The 18,331-nt window shown below is 41.1% G+C and overlaps 1 protein-coding gene across 1 annotated transcript; it reads right to left on the reverse strand.

The window, feature by feature from the left end:
* Nucleotides 1–291: 291 nt before the first annotated feature.
* On the reverse strand, nucleotides 292–14,483 carry LOC109938967 (non-histone chromosomal protein HMG-14A-like). Its single transcript, XM_048604992.1, has 6 exons — nucleotides 14,215–14,483; nucleotides 11,847–11,870; nucleotides 11,697–11,726; nucleotides 11,562–11,612; nucleotides 2,939–3,082; nucleotides 292–970 (listed from the first exon to the last, which is right to left on the reverse strand). Exons 1-6 carry the CDS (start codon nucleotides 14,230–14,232, stop codon nucleotides 923–925), a joined length of 315 nt encoding a protein of 104 aa, XP_048460949.1. The 5' UTR covers nucleotides 14,233–14,483; the 3' UTR covers nucleotides 292–922.
* Nucleotides 14,484–18,331: the final 3,848 nt, after the last annotated feature.

The following is an 18,331-nucleotide window of genomic DNA, read 5'->3' on the forward strand; positions in this document are numbered from 1 at the left end:
TGTCACCATGTAGACACCTCGACTGTGATGACATATTTTAAAAAGCAAATTCCTCCCAATGTCAAGCATATTTCAACAGGGAACACAAGATACCACAGTGTATAATACTGTTAAAGTTTGCAGCAAAATTGTAACTGCATTCTTTCCAAACTAGTTCACAACTGTGCTACACACAATGGATTCTTCCTTCTATACCCATGGAAAGATTTATAGTGAAGTACAAATTGATGCATTGTGCATGTGTTATTTTTAAGTGTGTACTGACCAATAGAATAAAATAGCAGCGATACATAATGTAGCAAAACTTTGGGGAGTTTTTTTTTATTAAGGTAAATCATCCAGCAAAACTTCTGACAGGAAGTGGGTACATACAGCCATCTGCCCTTTTAAAAGAGATGTTAATTTCCATTAGAAACTTGATTCACATGATTGCAAAGGTTTCTCTTTACAAAAATGACAAATTTAAAATTAAAACATTTTTTCACATTAGATTTCCAGGCCCCATGTTTTATTTTTTTTCACCAAAATATTTTACCTGGTTACAAAACTAACCCACAAAACCACTGGAATGTTTTGACAAACAACTTTTTCTTCCCCACTTGTAATAGCCTAATACCACAAATACCTGGTGAATTAAATCAGACCTTTTTAAGTATGACACAAGACAAACATTGACAGAAGTCAATAACTACCACCATTTACTTCTCCCACATATCACACTAACTATGACAATCACAATTTTAAAACAATGATTCTTTAGGGTTTCATACCCCAAATAATCTTGAGATGTGGGTGTTTCCATAATTAAATTCATGCTAAAAAAACCTTGTATTTATAAAATAGTTGATAAAAATATTCCTCTCTGTTAACAATACAGTATGGAGGTATGGATGCCATTGATGGAGATGACGGGCAGATGCAGTTACTCTGACTTGGCTTCTTTCTCTTCACAGCTTTCAGTAGACTGTGCCTGAAATATAAAAAAATTAAGAAGCTAATTACGATTAGGCAATTTATACTGAATTTTCTGTTGATGCCGACATAATATTAAAGGCAAGAAAAATGTTAAATTATTGAAAATGAGCATTGGTTTCAGAAGGATATTACTTAGAATTGTAACTAGTTAAATACATCAACTAAAATGTATTCTTGCTCAGTCAGCTTACAGTACTCAAAGATTTGGGAAAATTGTATTTGTTTTAAAAATTATCATTTATCACTGAAGCCTGCAAGTCAGACCTCTCAAGACAAAAGTGAAACAAAACATTGGATTAATGTGTTACTGTTAGTTATAAAACACATTCCACTGTTAATCAAGTAACTAACACGGCTTCTCATTAAATCTTGTCTATTCATCAGTACAGTAACAACAATCAAGTGAGAAGCAAGCAAGTTACAGGTTATATTACTGACATATAAACAACCTCCCCCCATTGTTAATTAAAGCACTGCTGGATCTTGTCACTCCAGTTTTGCAACTTGGCCATGGAGGGATGGGGGTAAGAAAGAGTCTCAGGAACGTCCTGTTCTTCCTACAGGTTTGCGTCCTGTGTACTTCAGATACTTTTTAAAGTTTTCCACTTCCATCCAAAGGCCACTTACAATTTGAAGTGTTGCTCACTCCAACTGTTACATATTGACAAGTTTCCCAGTTTGGACTTCTGCAATTTTAAATTTAGTTTATTAAAAATAGACTTATTTTATCATCCCTTACAAGTGAAAACACGTTAGTTGTAAAAGGCTCACCAGAAATTAGGACTTGGTAAAAACGTGTGTCGCAAAAATTGTACACACAGGAGACAATAATGAAGCATTTTTCAGCTTTACTATATCATCTGAAAAATGTGACAAAGCACCTCCCAAAAATAAACAAACAGCAACCTCAGGCTCAGTCATTCTCACAGCTGACTAGCAGCTGTAGCAAATTTTACAACTACTGTATTTTAGAAGAACAAAATAAAATTGCTGTTAAGATTAATAAAGGGTCTGCTTAGCTTTGAGCTTAACTCTCAGCAGTTTATTTAGCGTTCCAATTTACACTGATTGGATGACCAAAATATGACAGTAAAGTAAAAAGGCAGCGATAGTAATATTATTATATACTACACCACCAAAATTAAATATTGAAGATCTTCTGGCACAGTGGTGGCATCTGTACCTCTAGGTCATAAGATCTGTGTTCAAGTCCCACAGCAGGACTTGTTGACCATGGAAGGCGCATTCGTAATACAGGTCGATGGCAGAGAAATCAGCCTGGGAATCCTTGTATCACTTCCCCATTCCTCTTCAATGGAGAAAAATAAACTGCATGTTTAAAAAAAAAAAAAATGCATGTATTGGAACCATGAAAGCAGTCAAGTTCTTTAAAATATGACCAGAAGACGACCCTGGAGCTACTGTGTTTGCAAACTCTTGCACATTTTCACCATGTCTGCATGGGTTTCCTCCCACCAGTCCAAAGATGTGCAGGTTGGGTGGACTGGCTGTACTAAGTTGTCTATAGTGTCTAGGGGGATGTGCAGGCTAGGTAGATTAGCCATGGGAAATACAGGGATAAGGTAAGGGGAGTGGGTCTAGGTGGGATGCTCTTTGGAGGGTCGGTGTGGACTTGTTGGGCCAAATGGCCTACTTCCACACTGTAGGAATTCTACAATGAGGAAAATCATGAATTGGGCAAATCAAGATGGATCAAATGGCCACTCATCAGTGAGCCAGCTATGCATATTAGACCTTTCCAAATGAAGGAAATTTGTGCAAGTTTGGATGTGGAAATGCAGTGAGAAGGGGAGACAAAGTACCTGATATGCAAAAATGGAAAACATTCAAATAGTGAGGTTTAAGCAAACCATATTTGGATACAGCTTTTAAAACACATGAAGGTCATCAGCTAAGTGAATATATGCTGTTTGAGAAATCTGGACTTCAATCAGAAATTCACCTCATCATTTTTGGCTTCTCCATTCTCAGAGGGGGTTTCTTCCTTTGCATCTTCTTGGTTAGTTTCTTCTTTGCCTTTTGTTCCTTTTTTTCCTTTTGTTGGTGCTTTCTTTTCCTCCTTCTTGTCATTAGCAGCCCTATCTTTCTATGAAGAGTGAATGCAGCACATTATATCCAAAAGCAGAATCAGTTTTTTTATTTTTAAGTGAAATATTTATGTAAGCCCACTTCATGTTTCATTGATGTAATTAAAGTAATTGAACACTCCAGAAATCTTAAAATTTAATTACATTAAAGCTTCAGCTACTTTCTAGAATGATTTAAAAAATTAATAACTGCATCCATGGGCTTTGGCACTTACCCAAGCGCTGGTACAGATAGAATCAGCATAATAGTATACCTATTTGCTCTCAAAACTCTTGCTCTCCAATCAGGGTTTCTTTAAAAAGTTGCATTGGTAACAAACCAGCTAACTTAATGCTTTAACAACAAAAGATGTAAATTCTATGGAGTTTTATATTTCAGCAAGGAAAGATATTCAATGAATGAAAACTATTAGGTATCTTAACTGAGATATTCAAAATCTGTAAAGTTTATATAGCTCACTTTCCTATTTCCATCAATACACAATGTTCAATTAATTGTTTCAGTGATATGATCTCAAATAAAAGAAATGCCAGTATTTTTTGAAAATAACATTTAACTGCTGATCAGCAGTTCTGAGATCATTTGCAACAAAGATTTGAATTTAAAAAATGACATAACTGTCAATGTTTCAGCAATTACATTTACATTGCAAGCTCAAGACAAGCAACTATTTTGCTGACATTTACAAAAGGTAATGGTGCACAAGAAATGGATATCAAAACGCAAAGGACAGAAATTTTAGAAAATGTAAATATCACTGGCCTAAAAACGTGTTCTTGCATGAATCAATAACGTGAACTATTTAAAAACCAATATTTTTTAAACTCTGAGACAGGAATACAAGAGCACATTGATAGGAGGAGATGAGGCAAGCCTGGAGGAGGCTTGAGTAGAGCAAATAATCTGGTGTATATCCTTTGATTGAATGGCCTACACTCATACTGGAAACTCTGAGACTGAGTCACTCACATTACAATCAAGCTGCAAGATACTACATTCTTCATGCTTCCAACACTGCCTTTTCCCTCCAAATGAAAGGTAGTCCTCTTCAGGTTTGAAATTTAATGTCCCAGATCTCCATTTTAACTACTTTCTTTTAATAATAGAATGATAAAAACAAAAATATACAATGCCCGAATTGTCCCAACAATAAACTCTCAAATATTTTAAGCCGACAAGTGAAACTCACACCTTTCAGGTTTTAACCATGTGGCCATTACACATGCAAAATCTTCATGATCTTAATTGTCATGACTTCCATTTATCATAATGGGATTGATGAGCAAGAAACAACTTTGAAAGTACAGTCACAATTTTGCAGTTAACAGTAGAATTTAGAGGACTACAACACAACAAGTTAGATTTTCTGCAGACAATAGCTATTAATTCATGGGGAAATTTAGTAGCACAGAATCTTTAACATCTACTGGCATACTATACTAGAAAACCAAAATAATTTATCCTGGAATAACAGTTAAACCCAACACCTTCTGAATCAACAGTAAAATGATACTAACTGAGCTAAGCTAATTAAGTTTCTCTATATATTAGTGACCTTCAATAAGCTCAACCAAATTTATTCCAACCAGTTTAAGACATCACCATATTACCTAACAGATATACCTCATTATATCTTCCGTAAGCATTGCTGAAAATGCCTGCATTTATTCCTCATCTAAGCTGTCCTCAGAGATGGTGGTGATCCTTCTTGAATCACTGCAGCCTATATGGTGGTTCTTGTTAAGCAGCAAGTTCCAGGATTTTGACAAAAACAAACAGCATGTTGGGATCCAACAGGACTTACCACAATACTGGGATAGCATAGACTCTTGAGGTGTTGCCTATAGCGTCTAACAACAAGTTGTTGTCACTGTACAAGCTAGGCAAGTAGATTATATTCAATTACTGCCCCGACATGTTCCTTGCTAGTGGCGGAGTTTTTGCAATACAAGACAAGCTAATCACTGCAAAATAGCCAAGTCTTAATTGCTCTGCTAACCATGGTATTCATACTGTTAGTTCAGTTCAATAGAACCACATATAACATCACGATAAAGGGACACAGAAATAGTAATTCTACTGAATATCATGGGTAGGTACTCATAATCACTCTTATTGAATATGGCTAGTACTAACATTTGTGGCAAAATGCTTATCAGCCAAGCCTCGACATATTAATTACATGGTTCCAAATTTAAATTATTTCTCAGCAAAAGCCAATTTACTTCTACTCCTTTATTCATCCATTAAACAAAAGTGGAACCTTAACAGTTTAATTTACTGATGATTTGACATTTAAAGAATAAAAAAAAACTTTGAATCAAAATGTAGCACAAGCCTTCTAAATAACTCCCACCTTCCACAAAAGTCAGCAAATGAAAGTAGAATTGGGTAAAAAATGAAGAACTTTGCTAATGGCTATTTATATTGTCAATGGTTTGTAATTATCCTTATTTTAATTCAAATCCATGAAGATAAGCTCTCCCCCCAACCCCGACATCCTGAAATTAATTAACAGGCAGCCAAAACCCTGATTTTACCAAGCTAGAGCCCACTCCACAATTCTTTGATTCTATGGCTGATCATGTGCTTCAAACACTATTTTCCTACACCATATCTACATGCCTTGATGTTTTTAATTTTTAAAAATCCATTGATCGATCTTGAATGTACAGCTGAGCCTCCTCAGACAAAAACTACATGCGATATCCCAAACGTGGCCTGACCAAGGTTCTACAATTTTACAGTAAGATTTCAACTCCTGTACTCAAACACTCTTGAAATAAAAGGTCAACATACCACTTGCCTCCTTAAGAATTTGCTGCTGCGTGTGTTTACTTTCAGGGTCTTGTGAACAAGGACACCCAAATCCATTTTAAGTTCAGTACTACATCACAGCCTCTGACAAGTTAAGAAATGCTCTGCACTTCCGAATTTCTTACCCAAGTGGGTAACTTCATATTTCCTCCTGTTACATTCTTTCTGGCTGATTTTTGTCCACTGACTTGCGTCTCTCCAAATATCCTTCAGTCATCTTTGCATTCTCTCGACAGTTCACACAGCCACCTATTTTCGTAATTTTTTTGAAAAGGCAACATCTTTGATAACTTCGATGAAGTTCCAGGTTTGTAACCCAGAGAGGTATGTAAAGATCAACAGCTCCATTTTTGCTGCAGCAGCGGGAGCAGTGAGAGCAAGGACCAGGGGGCTGCCGGGAAGGTAAGTTAATCCTTTAAAAACATACCTCATGAATAGGCGGAGCGCACGCTGAGCAAGAGCAGACACGGGACGGCTGAGTAAGTGAGGTAATATATTTGGGTGGTTGCTTTACCCGAAACACTACCTAGGTAGTGTCTCCCACCCATCCTCCTCCTCTAACCAAAAAAAAAAAGGTTCTGAGCGCCAATTTGGTAAGGTTACTAGTTTTTTTTCCCCTCAGAATTCAGAACAGTGGGAATGGATGTCAGGGCAGTTGCATGCTCCTCCTATAAAATGTGGGAGGTAAGGGTCACCACTAGTGTCCCCACTGACTTCATCTGCGGGAAGTGCACCCAACTCCAGCTCCTCGGAAACCACGTTAGGGAACTGGAGTTGGAGCTGGATGAACTTCGGATCATTCAGGAGGCTGAGAGGGTAATTGAGAGGAGTTACAGGGAGGTAGTCACACCTCAGGTACAGGAAAAAGGTAGATGGGTTACAGTCAGGGGACGGAAAGGGAACAGGCAGACAGTGCAGGGATCCCCTGTGGCCCTTCCCCTCAATAACAAGTATACCGTTTTGGATACTGTTGGGGGGGGACGACTTACCAGGGGTTAGTCATGGGGTACAGGTCTCTGGCACAGAGTCTGTCCCTGTTGCTCAGAAGGAAAGTGGGGAGAGGAGGAGAGCATTAGTCATTGGGGACTCCATAGTTAGGGTAGGGGGACAGATAGGAGATTCTGTGGGAACGAGAGAGACTCGCGGTTGGTGTGTTGCCTCCCAGGTGCCAGGGTCCGTGATGTCTCGGAACGTGTTTTCGGGATCCTTAAGGGGGAGGGGGTGCAGCCCCAAGTCGTGGTCCACATAGGCACCAACGACATACGTAGGAAAAGGGATGGGGATGTACGGCAAAAAGTTAAAGAAGCTAGGGTGGAAGCTTAGAGCTAGAACAAACAGAGTTGTTATCTCTGGTTTTTTACCCGTGCTAGCGAGGCAAGGAATAGGGAGAGAGAGCAGTTGAACACGTGGCTACAGGGATGGTGCAGGAGGGAGGGATTCAGATACCTGGATAATTGGGGCTCATTCTGGGGTAGCTGGGACCTCTACAAACGGGATGGTCTACACCTGAACCAGAGGGGTACCAATATCCTGGGGGGGGAAAATTTGCTAATGCTCTTCGGGAGGGTTTAAACTAATTCAGCAGGGGGATGGGAACCTGAATTGTAGCTCCAGTGTACAGGAGGTTGAGAGTAGTGAGGTCATGAATAAGGTTTCAAGGTCGCAGGAGCATACCGGCAGGCAGGAAGGTGGTTTGAAGTGTGTCTACTTCAACGCCAAGAGCATCTGGAATAAGGTGGGTGAACTTGCAGCATGGGTTGGTACATTCGATGGGACTTCGATGTTGTGGCCATTTCGGAGACATGGATAGAGGAGGGACAGGAATGGTTGTTGTAGGTTCCGGGGTTTAGACGTTTCACTAAGATCAGGGAAGGTGGTAAAAGAGGAGGTGGTGGTCAAGGACAGTATTACGGTGGCAGAAAGGACGAATGATGAGGACTCGTCTACTGAGGTAGTATGAGCTGAGGTTAGAAACAGGAAAAGAGAGGTCACCCTGTTGGGAGTTTTTTTATAGGCCTCCGAAAAGTTCCAGAGATGTAGAGGAAAGGATTGCAAAGATGATTCTGGATAGGAGCGAAAATAACAGGGTAGTTGTTATGGGGGACTTTAACTTTCCAAATATTGACTGGAAGCGCTATAGTTCGAGTACTTTAGATGGGTCAGTTTTTGTCCAATGTGTGCAGGAGGGTTTCCTGACACAGTATGTAGATAGGCCAACAAGAGGCGAGGCCACATTGGATTTGGTACTGGGTAATGAACCAGGCCAGGTGTTAGATTTGGAGGTAGGTGAGCACATTGGTGATAGTGACCACAATTCGGTTACGTTTACTTTAGCGATGGAAAGGGATAGGTATATACCGCAGCGCAAGAGTTATAGCTGGGGGAAAGGCAATTATGAGGCGATTAGGCAAGATTTAGCATGCATAGGATGGAGAAGGAAACTGCAGGGGCTGGGCACAATTGAAATGTGGAGCTTGTTCAAGGAACAGCTACTGCGTGTCCTTGAGAAGTATGTACCTGTCAGGCAGGGAGGAAGTGGTCAAGTGAGGGAACCGTGGTTTACCAAAGAAGTTGAATCTCTTGTCAAGAGGAAGAAGGAGGCTTATGTAGAGATGAGGCATGAAGGCTCAGTTAGGGCACTTGAGAGTTACAAGTTAGCCAGGAAGGACCTAAAGAGAGAGCTAAGAAGAGCCAGGAGGGGACATGAGAAGCCTTTAGCAGGTAGGATCAAGGAAAACCCTAAAGCTTTCTATAGGTATGTCAGGAATAAAAGAATGACTAGAGTGAGATTAGGGCTAGTCAAGGACAGTAGTGGGAAGTTATGCGTGGAGTCTGAAGAGATAGGAGAGGTGCTAAATGAATATTTTTTGTCAGTATTTACACAGGAAAAAGACAATGTTGTCGAGGAGAATACTGAGATACAGGTTATTAGACGAGACGGGATTGAGGTTCATAAGGAGGAGGTGTGAAAATAGATAAGTCCCCTGGGCCGGATGGGATTTATCCTAGGATTCTCTGGGAAGCTAGGGAGGAGATTGCAGAGCCTTTGGCTTTGATCTTTATGTCATCATTGTCTACAGGAATAGTGCCAGAAGACTGGAGGATAGCAAATGTTGTCCCCTTGTTCAAGAAGGGGAGTAGAGACAACCCTGGTAATTATAGACCAGTGAGCCTTACTTCGGTTGTGGGTAAAGTGTTAGAAAGGATTAATAATCATCTAGAAAAGAATAATTTGATTAAGGATAGTCAACACGGTTTTGTGAAGGGTAGGTCGTGCCTCATAAACCTTGAGTTCTTTGAGAAGGTGACCAAACAGGTGGATGAGGGTAAAGCGGTTGACATGGTGTATATGGATTTCAGTAAAGTATTTGATAAGGTTCCCCACGGTAGGCTATTGCAGAAAATACGGAGGCATGGGATTGAGGGTGATTTAGCGGTTTGGATCAGAAGTTGGCTAGCTGTAAGACAGAGGGTGGTGGTTGATGGGAAATGTTCATCCTGGAGTTCAGTTACTAGTGGTGTACCTCAAGGGTCTGTTTTGGGGCCACTGCTGTTTGTCATTTTTATAAATGACCTGGATGAGGGCATAGAAGGATGGGTTAGTAAATTTGCAGATGACACTAAAGTCGGTGGAGTTGTGGATAGTGCGGAAGGATGTTGCAGGTTACAGAAGGACATAGATAAGCTGCAGAGCTGGGCTGAGAGGTGGCAAATGGAGTTTAATGCGGAAAAGTGAGGTGATTCACTTCGGAAGGAGTAACAGGAATACAGAGTACTGGGCTAATGGCAAGATTCTTGGTAGTGTGGATGAGCAGAGAGATCTCGGTGTCCATGTGCATCGATCCCTGAAAGTTGCCACCCAGGTTGATAGGGTTGTTAAGAAGGCGTACGGTGTGTTAGGTTTTATTGGTAGAGGGATTGAGTTTCGGAGCCATGAAGTCATGTTGCAGCTGTACAAAACTCTGGTGCGGCCGCACTTAGGAGTATTGCGTACAGTTCTGGTCGCCGCATTATAGGAAGGATGTGGAAGCATTGGAACGGGTGCAGAGGAGATTTACCAGGATGTTGCCTGGTATGGAGGGAAGGTCTTATGAGGAAAGGCTGAGGGACTTGAGGCTGTTTTCGTTAGAGAGAAGGTTAAGAGGTGACTTAACAGAGACATACAAGATGATCAGAGGATTAGATAGGGTGGACAGTGGGAGCCTTTTTCCTGGATGGTGGTGGCTAGCACGAGGGGACATAGCTTTAAATTGAGGGGTGATAGATATAGGATAGATGTCAGAGGTAGGTTCTTTACTCAGTAGTAAGGGCGTGGAATGCCCTGCCTGCAAAAATAGTAGACTCGCCAACTTTAAGGGCATTTAAATGGTCATTGGATAAACATATGGATGATAATGGAATAGTGTAGGTTAGATGGGCTTCAGATTGGTTTCACAGGTTGGCGCAACATCGAGGGCCGAAGGGCCTATACTGCACTGTAATGTTCTATGTTCTAACTGCAAGTGACATGGACACATTACAAAATGCCCTTATAAAGGCTAACAGCTGAATTTTAGTAAATTATGTTGAGAAATATTTCTTGGTCAAAACTAAGAAATCTGTCAATTGCTACAAATGGATCACTCTTCTGCAATCATCCAACATGTATTTAAGATGTAAAGAATTACTTTTCTATTGAACTTCTGACCTTTTTCAATCCTACTCTTCTGAAAGTTTTGACTTATGCTAGTTTATGGATTGGGATTAGAATCTCTCATATTCACTGAAGGGAATAATTTCACATTAGCCAAGATAATATATATTGCATATTTCATACATGAGTTAACAGATGAAGAATTAGGGCATGCTCAAACTGCCTAATAAGGCAATACATAAAAATGTAACGTCTGCAAACTCCATCCTAGCTATGATTAGCTGGTGTAACAAAAACTTGTGTCTTGAGTTGGGACACCTGGGGGTTCACATAAACAAAACTTTAAATATGGCACAAATCACCAGAACTACTAATTAATCTAAGGATGCTGTGTATTCTATCAGAAGTGAATAACACAAGCAAGCAAGTTATGTCAATCCTGTATAAACTACAGTTTTGGCCTCAGCTAAAATATTGTTCTGATACTTCAGAAAGAAATGTCAAGGGATTGGAGGGTGCAGAGATTTACCAGAACAGTACCAGAGTTGGAGGAATTTGGTTACATGAAGAAATTAGAGAAGCCAGAGTTCTCCTTAAAGTAGGAGACCAAAAGGGAGATTTAACAGGTTGAAGTGTTTTGATACAGTAGATATGCAGAGACAGTTTCTAGATTTATGAAACACATCTCAGATAATGGCCAAAAGAAAAAAAGCCTGGCAAGAATTTTCTTTTAAAAACTCAAAAAGAAAAAACACAATTTTTGAAAACAAGTCGTTACTTTCAAACAGTGTATTACAATCAAGGATGGTGAAGCAAACTCAATGGCAACTTCTAAAAAGGACTCATAAGTACACCTAAAAAGCGCACAGGCCCATGGGAAAGAGCAAAGTAGCAGTCTAATCAACAGTTTTTTGAGATAGCAAGCTCAGGCACAATTTGTTATTTATCCTCCTTCTGTACTGTGCAATTCTAGCACATCATGCCTCAGGCTGAACAAAATACTAAACAGTGAAACAAAGCCACTTACTTTAGTTGATGCCTTCTTTTGTTTTGGCTCTGGCTTTTGGGGTGGTGGTTTCTGTAATAAAACACAGCCATACAATTCACTTTTGACTCAAGTATTTCATTGAAAAAGTTGGTATAATGGTCAAGAGTTACTTACTGCTGACAACCGTGGTGACTTCCTTTTTGGCTTTAGAAAATATAAAAGACAGATTTTAGAACATCTTAAAATCTGTAATTACAAAAATGTCTAAAAACTTACAAATTTTAAGCTCTTAACACAAATATATCAGATAGCAGAGGCACTAACCTCCTCTCGAGGCTCTCCAGCAACCTGCAAAATAAAAATCAGTTCTGTTATTTATATCAGTAAGTTCAAAAACAGCCATATTCTTTGCCAAAGTTAATTGCTTACCTATTATAAGAATCTAATGCCTGTGCTGATCTAGTACATCACAATTGTGAACTTATTAGTGAAAATCCAAGATTCAAGGAAATCTACAAGAGCTTTAGGTCAAGGATTACAATAAAGCCTTTTGCATATGTTATGATAGTTTTTTTTTCATGGAAAAGCTAAGCCAACTAAACTAATTTGTTTCCTGAAAGATCATTGTTTTTAAATCAATCATGATATTTGGAGGTTTCACTCTGCTGTGTGCAAGATCTGATCGACTGGATGAGACACGAGATATAGTTGAGATTCAATAACGTACATCAAATAAAAACATGACCATGCTTGAAGACCTTTTCAATTCTGTGCTATACAAAATGGGGCTGTGGCTTAAAATACTCAGGATTCAGATTGGCTGGCAGTTATCAGATTCAAAAGCTTGAAGGAAGCACCAAAAAAAAATTAATAATTTAAGCAGTTATGACCATGTGTCCAGTTCAAAATAAAAACACACCAGAAAATTGTAGTAATTATTTCTCATTCAAAAAGTAGACAAGAGTTATACAAAACCAGATAAAATACTCATTTCCAAATAATTTTTGGGATTTTTCTTCTATGATACAACATTTTTTCCAAACTCTCTAAACAGAAAGAATCTGCTCCACGAGTACAATGTAGACTCCAAATTAACAGCTAGTTCTACAGCTTTGTGTAATAGGTGGCATGTGTCTGAAACATAAGGTCATAAGTAACTCAATCAGCTATGGACTTTTGGGGCTATTGAACAGTTTGAAAAAAAAAATCAGGTTGAGCAACCATCCCTATCCTTACGATTAACAACACCATCCTAGTTTAGCTGCCAACACCCACCCCCAGTCAGTATCCCTTATTTTATGTCATAACAGTTGGTCACTGAAAAATGCATTGAAGGTCAACCAAAATAAAGGGACCAACACTTTTAAATAAAACGAAAACCAAGGATGCTGGAAATGAGAAACAAAAAAAAACATAAGTTGCTGGAAAAACGCAGCTCAGGCATCAGTGGAGAGAAAGCAGGGTTAATGTTACAGGTAATAAGTCTTCTTCAGAATTGGAACCATTCTGAAGGGTCATTGGACCCAAAACATTAATCCTGCTTCCTCTCTACAGATGCAGTCTGATCTGAGTTTTTCCAGCAATTTATGATTTTGCTGCCAACGTATTTACTGCAGAAAACTCTACAATATATAAATCTATGACAGCTGTCGTCATCTCCGTGCACAGGAGTTTTAATAGGGTAGAAATGTCTACCAGAGCACCCTAATAACAGATCTGAATTAAATTCTGTAAGTTTAGCAATCTCAGTAAACACTCTTTTACAGAACAGCATAAAAGTACAGCATGACTTTCCTTTTGGGAAAGGGACTTTCTTTTTACACACATGATCAAGATGGCCATGGTTTGTTATTGCAACATCTGATGAGCCCATTGGTTGGGAATCCACCAGTTAGGGGCATGCATCTTTGGCCCTTGCGTGCCACATGACGCGATCGAGCAACGTCATCGCGTCGATTCAAGCTTTCCCGCCGTTTTCCAAAGGCCCCCCCCCCCCACCCCCCCCCCCCCCCACCCCCCCGGTCCAAGACGACGGCTACCCAATGGCCACCCACACTCCCGCCCGAGGGCAATGGACGGGGGTCAGCGACCAGCTTCAACGTAAACAAGGAAGGCCCGAACATGGACACATACTCCCGCCTCGTCAAACACCGGCGGGCACTGCTAGCCGGAGGGTTTCTCACCGCCCCGTCGTATCAACACAAAAGGCGCGAAGCCTTCCCACCTCCCCCTCCCCCAGGGGGTCCACACCAACCGCCCAGTTGATGAGTGCGAAGCCCCTTCGGCCCCTCCCCTCCCCGGAGAAAAGCGCGCGCAAACCTCAACGGCCGGTTGAAGTTTCAAATCCCCCACCATCCACCCCACCAACTCCCGGCCGCGCGCCGACTAACGGTCGGGAGAAGAGATTGCGCCGCCATCCAGGGCCGCCGAGAACAAAGGACGGCGCGGCAACGGATCAACAACACCACCACCACCACCCCCCTTCCACCTCCACTGGTATCTAATGCCCTCCACCAACAAATGACTACAACTTCCCAACCGAGACCGTCGGGGTAGAGAAGACAGAAAATGCACACAGCAACCCATATCAACTACCACCACCGCCTCCTCCTCCTTCTTCTTCAAATGCCATGAACGCAACCCGATACGAAGCTCGGCGCTTTTCTCTCCTTCATTGCTTTTCTGCACGTACCTTTCTCTTGGGTGGCATGGTGACTCGATGGATCAAAACAATTTTTTTACAAAATGGGGGAGAGTGGAAAAGAAAAGAAACGAACAAAAGGCCCGGGGTGGAATGACCCCCGAAGACTGGGTTATTCTACCAGTCTTTATAAAAGAAACCCACAGGGTTTTTTTTCCTCCCTCTTTTACACACACTCTCGGGTACCACCAATGGCCGCTCACAGCGAGTCGCAACGGCTGCACAACCAAGCCTGCTGCCCGGCGACCCGCTGACTGACGGCGCCAGGGACCAATCGCAGGACCGAGGTCGGCCAGGACGTTCCCGCCTCCGCCGCCGGGACTAGCCAATGGGAGGTGGACGTGGGCGGAGTCGCCGGGGGAGGTGCGAACGACGGCTTCAGATGCCCCATCGGCCGTCACTGCCGGCTGGGGATCAAGGAGGGGGCTGGGTGTTACAGATAGTTTTTTTTTAAAAAAATATAAAGAACTTGATTTTTTTCAACGTTCCTTTTAAAACAACCGCCGACGCTGTCATTCTCCCGAACCAAGAATAATTCTAATTCCCATCGGAATGTTTATTAATACCGAAAATAATTTTTTTTTTAAAGGTGTTCGGGGGTGTGGGCTATGAAGAGAGAGAGAGAGAGAAAGGTTTTTAAAATCTGCTCAGACCGGCTCAAACCAGATCTGGTTAAAAGCCGGGCCTTGGTTGGAGCAGGCAGGGTCACGTGACGGCCCAAAATATCGATGACCCTTGACCGTGAGGACATTTAAAACCCAGGCTGTAAAACAATTTAAAATGAATCAAACCCCATCAGGGTCACATCGTTGTGTGGTGGCGTCCAGAATGTCTTACTCGCTGCATCTTGCCATTTTCAGACACCATTTGGTATAGCGCAGTCTGCAACGTGCTGGAGTTTTCCCGTTTGCAACGCTAAAATGTCATCCTGCTACTCAACCTTTGGAGTCTTGCATTGATTTCCACTTCCACCAACCCCCTTCCCCCCCAAACACACACACCGCCCGCCAACAACGAGCTAGTTTAAGGTGCACGATTTGTGTGAGTGCCCACACCCGCTGAAAGCAAGTTTAGAGCCTCTTGTACTTCGTTTGTTAATGAGAGTTTACTGTCAAACCAGCCTCTTTAGTTTAATTTTCCGAATGAAAGTGCCAGTGAACCCTCCACACACCCGGTTCCATATGGCTGAGATTTCACTGGTGGCTTCACAAGCTCCATATCCCTCTCACCGCCAACAAGCCGGACTCAAAAGACTCTCGAATGTCCAACTCAACGGTTATTTTGATTTTCACAGCTTTCTAATTAATAAAAAAAAATTCTAGCACTGCGGAACAATGCTATGAGTTAACGCCCGTTTGCCTCGACAGTCCTCCCCTAAACCCCAATCCTCCCCAAATTCCTGCCATTGAAGATGATAGGTAACAAAGAAGTTGGGGGTGGGGGGCGGAAATGAAGTCTGCAGTGCAAACTCCGGCGGCTGACATTCAGATCCAAGCGGGGGGGGGAAAAAAATCACCGCCTTTGCAAACTAAACATTTATGCACGCAATGCAAGGTTTAAAAAGGAGATGGACTTTGGCCGGGGTTTGTGGTGTCCGGTGGGGTGGTGGTATTGAGTGCTATTTATTTTTGAGCCGACGCTTCATCTGCACCCCGCCGTGCTAAAGTTGGGCTGTTGATGTACAAACTACAACACGGGGCGACATTTTACACAGACGGTTCTCTGATAGTCCATAGTACAAAACCCCTTTGTGAAATGCAAATGTCTACATTGAGGCGTGAGGAAAGAATGGGACATTTAGGGAATTGTGCACTTCAACCTTCTGTACAACAAGCCTGTGTGTTTGTGTTGTGAGAAATGACAAACAGGCTGTTGGAGTGACATTTGGTTGACAAAATGTTTATGAACGCCGCGACTTTATATAAAGTGACGGATTGTGAAAGTCTCAAGTCTTCTTTATAATAAATGATAAGATGGGGGAGTCCACACATACAGAAATGCATAGACTTGCACATTACCCCACGCAACATTTTAAAACCAATGCAACCCTCTTTCTGGCAAAAAACATCATAAGCGATCCTCACATTATTTTAATTTCATCGGCCGTCAGTCACAGTGAGTCATTTTCGATATGAAATTAAACAGAGATCAAGGTTTGTGATTTTTTTCCCCACAAACCAGTATCTGAAATGACCGAATTTCCACCAAAATCATCACAGAAATTCGATTTTTACTTTATAAGACAAAATCCACATCGTTTAATGTGACCTCACAGTCTTATAAACGCACAAGATTAGATTGTAGATTTGCAAAACAGAACGAATTAAAAGAATGTGAATATTGAGAGAAAAACAAGACGTTGAAAATGCTAAACCTCTCAGATAACATGTGGCGAGAGAACTGGAATTACTCTTCCAAATTAATGATTGTTTGTTTGAAACAAATCGTCAGAATAGTGATGTTTTTACTCGGCAAAATAGCAGGAAATATACGTGTGTAACATACCGCCAATTTCACCTGAATTTTGAATCATTACCATAAATCGTTTCTCTTCAATATTTTACTGTGCTCAGATTGCATGGGGATGTATAATTCATGTACAGTGCAAATTAATAGTTTAAAAAAGGAATCAAAGTCTTATTACTTCACTAATAGCTCTTTTTCCCCTCAGCTTTGCTGTCTGTTATTCCAATAAACCAGTGCATTTATCATTCCATTTGAATGACAACTTTGCCTTCTAACAGGTTTAAGTGATTGTAAAAACGTTTTGTAAAAACTTTCTATTAATATCGTTTTTCAGCTGGATGAGGGCTTACAATGGGTAAACACCCAGTACAAAAAAAAGTTTTCTATTAAAGGCACCCAATGACAGCATCAATCCACAAGTAAAGCAATGGCCAGATTCAAAGTAGGCATTGCAATGCTCTGCATTGTGGATCAAGAGACTACCTTCATCTGCACTATTTATAGTTTACCATTTTCCAGATTCTCTGAGAGATTGCTCATTTGTGGAACATTTTGGAGGTGCGCCTTGTGCAGTATCCTCTGGGAATAAAATTAAGACTATCCAAATTCTTCCGAACAGTTCTGAGTTGGAATTGAGCTATCTTCTCCAGAGGAGATAAGACACGGTGTTTAACCACTGGATCACTTACCTCCCCCACCCCGGCATAAGCTGCTACTTCAAGTAAACATCTATCCTGTGCAAGCATTCAACCCAGAATTGAGAGATGCAGAATTACATAGGGTGTAATGAGCTACGGAAATTTAACCAACCATCTTTCTGTCTCGTATAATCATAGTTATAAAGCACAGAATCAGACCCCTCAGTCTAACGTGTCTGCACCATCCAGGTTTCCCAAACTAAACTAGTCCCACTTGCCTGCATTTGGCCCATTTCCCTATAAATCTTTCCTACATATGTACCTATCCGAACATTTTTAAATGTTGTAACTGACTTGCATCTAACACTTCCTCTGGCAGTTCAATCTACCCTCTGTGTGAAACAAGTTGCCCCTCAGGTTCCTTTTAAATCTTCTCTAACCAGAAAAAAACCCCTGGGTTTTGAACTCCCCCAACCTATGGAAAAGACCTTTGCTATTCACCTTATCTATGATTTTATAAACCTCTACAAAGGTCATCCCTCAATCTTCCGTGCTCCAGAGAAAAATAACCCTGCTATTCACCCTGTCCCTATAACTCAAGCCCTCATGTCCTGGCAACATCCTAGTAAATCTTTTCTGAACACTCTCCAATTTAATAATATCATTCCTATAGCAAAGTTACCAGACTGTACACAGTACTCCAAAAAGTGACCCCACCAACATCCTGTACAACCTCAATATGACATCCCAACTCCTATACTCAACGGATGAGCAATGAAGGCAAGCATGCTAAACACCTTCTTAACCACCCTATCTACATGTGACATAAATTTCAAAGAAATATGTACCTGAACCCCTAGGTCTATTTTTGACAACACTGTCCAGGGCCTCACCATTAACTATACGAGTCCTGCCCTTGTTCATTTTACCAAATTGCAATACTTTGCACTTATCTAAATTAAAATCCATCTGTCACTCCTCAACTCATGGGCCCAATTGGTCAA

Source organism: Rhincodon typus, chromosome 14 (genome assembly GCF_021869965.1).
Source record: "Rhincodon typus isolate 14 chromosome 14, sRhiTyp1.1, whole genome shotgun sequence".
Lineage (NCBI taxonomy): Eukaryota > Metazoa > Chordata > Chondrichthyes > Orectolobiformes > Rhincodontidae > Rhincodon > Rhincodon typus.

Excerpts from the sequence above, each read along its gene's own strand:
- LOC109938967 (XM_048604992.1), bottom strand. Across the intron at positions 11,727-11,846 it reads CTGGAGAGCCTCGAGAGGAG|CCAAAAAGGAAGTCACCACG; the intron begins GTTAGTGCCTCT and ends TATTTTCTAAAG. Across the intron at positions 971-2,938 it reads GAGAAGCCAAAAATGATGAG|GCACAGTCTACTGAAAGCTG; the intron begins GTGAATTTCTGA and ends TTTATATTTCAG.